Genomic DNA, 4,041 nt, shown 5'->3' on the forward strand with positions numbered 1-4,041 from the left:
CCGCTACTGTATATTACTATTTGATTTTGACAGGCAACGCCGTGTGGTAGATGTCATTAAGACATGCCCAGGTTCTGTAAACCAGAGGGCTATTGTACGGCAAGGGAAGTTTACAGTGACGTGGATAAACAGCAATTTACCTGAGCAAGCTGGCCTGTCTGATAAAACTGCCCCTTCCTCCATCCGGCTGAAGGTGCATACGGTACTTGGTTCTGGGCGGAATAGGGAAATGTTGCATGCGCATTGTGTCTCTTTCCAGTCTGCAAGCATTATTTTCCTTATAAATTCTTCTACCTGTGCAAAACAGTGGGTGCAGAGGGAAAGCGCCTGTGGCAAGCGACTCCACACAGACAATAACGCAAATACTGTCATTTCCGCGGGGGAGAAGACAAAGCACCTGTGGACTTTGCCCGAAAATGCACGGTCTGAAAATTACCTCCTATATCTTCATGCTGCTCTTCTTTTTTTTTTTTCCAGGTGTCTCTACACAAACACTTTTGGTGATTCCATTTAAAGAGATTAGACCGTGCGAGAGGAAAACACAGCAGAGGCTTCCAAAGGCTTCCAGTCATTCAGCAATCCGCTTTGTTGCTTTAGTGTTATTTTTATTGGTGATAATGAATTTCAAATATGGACAGCCCCTGAGGCCTAGGCAATGTACACCAAGCCCCACTGCCCGCTGAGCAAGCAAGTCGCGCCGCCAGCTGCTGTTATTAATCAGTGATCATGAATATATCCTCGCACAATCAGTCGTTAGTGCATTTGATGGTTCTGGCCTTTGTCTTTTTTCCTGAAGGGTTATTTCCTTTTTGAATTCACAGAAGGCACTCTATTAATGTCTGGTGGAATAGGAAGCAGTTCTGACTCAGCCAGCATCACTTCTCAATTAATCGTTCTAAGCTAATTGGCATGATTTTCTAATTAATCAGCATTAGAGCGGTTTAATGTAGACCTCTGAGAGTGCTCCCTTTTCTGCAGTCCTGCTCAGCAAAGAGGAAAAAAAAAACAAAACCTAGGAAAATTATTCCTGCAACCACCATCACAAGGATCTTTTTAAGAGAGAAAGAAATTCCACATTTCTCTTAGGGCATTTGTTTTTCTTTTCTCCCTTGCAGGTCTCTGCACCCCCTGCCCTGGATGGCATGCCTGAGGACCAAAGGTCCCCTCGTTAGCGTAAGGGAAGGAAGAGCATCTCCTTTCAGATGCATCTTTAGCACCCTGGTTGTCCAAAGGGGCCATCGCCGTAGTGGTAGCCATCTTGCTCCCTCAGCCCCCGTGCACCACCTACCTCCTCAGCACACCCCAGGGTTCAGATGCCCTGCCCAGATGGGGGGCATCTGACCCTGATCCCTTACACTGTGGCCTAGGTGACCAGGCCAGCCCCAAAAACTCTGCCTATTTTTCAGTTACTGTACAACTCCCCAGAAAGCAGGGCTCTGTTTTCAAAATGGTTCTTGTGGCTATGGAAAAGCTCTTGAATTTATGTTCCTAGGAGTCAGTTCCTACTATTTGCAAGTTCACAAATCGGCCACACAACTGCATGATATTTGTAATAAATGGATGTGTTGCCCGACCTAAATGAAGCCAATATGTGATTGAGGAAAGGCGTATAGGTTGGCTTCTTTCTCCTTGCGTTTAAAGCTGTCGTCTGAAGATTCAAGAACATGCATTATACTAGCTATTGGAGTCTTGTTTCTGATTGGATGGTGGGTTTCTCGCTTTCCAAAGTACACTAAATTTACTGTTATCATCCTAATCGGACTCTTTAAAGTATCTGACAGTAATGGTGTGATAAATAACTCAAATGGCCTCTACTCAAGCTATATAAAAGATCAGGTTCCTTAGACTACTGCGCTAAAGCAGGAGTTCATAATAGCTGGCAGGTTTTGTTGAGACTCTGTAAATGTGAGCGGTGGTGATAGCAGTGCTAAGAGAGGGGCTTTTTTTAAAATAGAAAACTAATATTAAACCTGAGAAATAGTCAGCAAGGGAGAGGAATCCAAAACATATTTTACTGTCTCCCTTAACCCCTGCATTTCAGTATGAAATGTATCATTTTTTACATTTCTAAACATTGCGCCTTTTCCAAGCTACACTCAAAACGGACTGCAATCGAATTTATTACATTTGTGTCAATTAATCCAATAAAAAGATAACATCTGCATCTTTTTTGCTGGCCTTTGTAAATGTTCTAGGTGGAAAACATCTGGAAGCAGTTATTGTGGTGGCAGCTTTCCGACTGGTGGAACTGTATTGGCAAACTGGCATGGGAAATCAACGAAGATGTTGGTTTTCCGCCACACTTTCGTGGTAGATGATATTGGGAACTTTTATTTCCTAATAAAGTGCATAGTGAAACAGCAGCACAGTCAGCTACTGCTGTACTCTAGACTAGCAGAATAAATTGTGCATAAATACATTATGAAACAAATGCTAAATAGCCCAGATCAACTGTTGCTTTAGCCAAGGTGCATTTTCAGCTTTGAGACAGTTATCCTGTCTTTTTGTGAACAGAAAAATACTGTTGGTTCTTTTGGGCTCAGTGTTACACCCAGGCCTCCTTGAGTGATTTACTATGATTTAACATACTTCACACAGCTCTTTGAAAATGACATGAGCTTTTCCTTCAATTAAAAATACATCAGTTCTTTGCGAATCTTTGCCGTGTAGCAATAAGCCTATCCCAGTAAAAGACAAGGATTATGGAAGGCAGACTAAATATTTGTAGGTGTATTGTGTAACTTTAGAGACCCTTTGGAGACATCTGTGTGCACGGTGGAAAGGGCAATATGCTCGTATTCTTCTTGGGATGCCACACATTTGCAGTGGTAGACCAAGAGGGGCAGATCCTTTTGAAAATTCTTGTTTAAGAATCCATAGTAGACAGGATTGATGCACGTGGAGATCATGGCGACCAGGTGGCACACTGTAAAGACGACATTGTGATGGCAGCTCATCAGGGCCTCGTGGTTCCAGTCAAACACAGCATTGAAGAGATTCAAAGGCAGCCAGCAGGCCAAAAATGTCACGACAATGGAGATCAGCATCACATTAATTCTTTTGCTTTCGTTTACTCGGTTTCCATTCTCCCTCAGCCTGTCCACCTTGCTGTTCCTTTTACGGAGGCAGACGAAAATCTTGAGATAACAGATAAAGATAAAAAATAGAGGGACAAAGTACTGACATACCAGCAGGCAGGTGGTAAACACAAGCCGATGATTTATGGAAGGCCAGGCCTCACTGCAAACAACCTTGTCCTTATAATAACCATTGTGCAGGGATAGGTTTCTGAAAGGCTCATCTGTGGTTTGGTGGAATACAAAAAAGGGAATGGAGATCATTAAAGAAAAGACCCAAATGAAGATTATCCCCCAGTAAGCGTGAGAAATGTTGGGTTTCCATCCACGAGGATTAACAATCAGCTGGTAACGTTCAACAGCAATTAAAACAAGTGAGAATATGGACGCAGAGACGGACGCACTTTGCACAAATGAACTTATTTTGCACATTGCCTCTCCAAATGTCCAATAATCCATCAGCGTGTATACAGCGGTGAAAGGAATGCACATGATGCATATCAAAATATCAGACAGAGAGAGGTTGGCAATTAAAATGTTTGTAACGTTTTGAGATTCCTTGTGTTTCTTTAAAATAATGATCAAGCATAGGTTTCCAAAGAGCCCCACTAGTGTGACTATAGTATAGGCAATAATCAGCAGGAAGATAACAGGCAAGGAAGGTTGGCACACGTCGAAAAACTGTGATCCACTGCTGTTGGAAATAGTTCCATTAGAGCAAATCCCATTGGAAGGGGTCACAAACTCAGCCATTATGTTGTAGCCTTCAAACTATGCACAGAACGTAGCTGGCAAGGATCAATATCAGTTTTAAAAACAAAATTGTCAGTTTTTTATTCTGCTGTACAGAGGCAAGACTCTTTAGATTCATTCGTTCGGTTTCCTCTTGATGCACTGTTGCATCGGATCAGGCATAAGGAAGAAGAAAAGGGATCCTGAAATAAAAGAAGACAGTATTTCATTC

General features: G+C 42.5%; 1 protein-coding gene across 1 annotated transcript; it reads right to left on the minus strand.

Moving 5' to 3' along the window:
• Positions 1–2,714: 2,714 nt before the first annotated feature.
• On the minus strand, positions 2,715–3,830 carry LOC115079702 (neuropeptide Y receptor type 6-like). Its single transcript, XM_029583449.1, has one exon. The coding sequence runs from the start codon at positions 3,828–3,830 to the stop codon at positions 2,715–2,717; it is 1,116 nt and encodes a 371-aa protein (XP_029439309.1).
• Positions 3,831–4,041: the final 211 nt, after the last annotated feature.

The sequence above is a fragment of the Rhinatrema bivittatum genome, chromosome 18, assembly GCF_901001135.1.
Source record: "Rhinatrema bivittatum chromosome 18, aRhiBiv1.1, whole genome shotgun sequence".
NCBI classification, from domain to species: domain Eukaryota; kingdom Metazoa; phylum Chordata; class Amphibia; order Gymnophiona; family Rhinatrematidae; genus Rhinatrema; species Rhinatrema bivittatum.

Excerpts from the sequence above, each read along its gene's own strand:
- LOC115079702 (XM_029583449.1), bottom strand. The coding sequence starts at position 3,830 with ATGGCTGAGTTTGTGACCCCTTCCAATGGGATTTGCTCTAATGGAACT.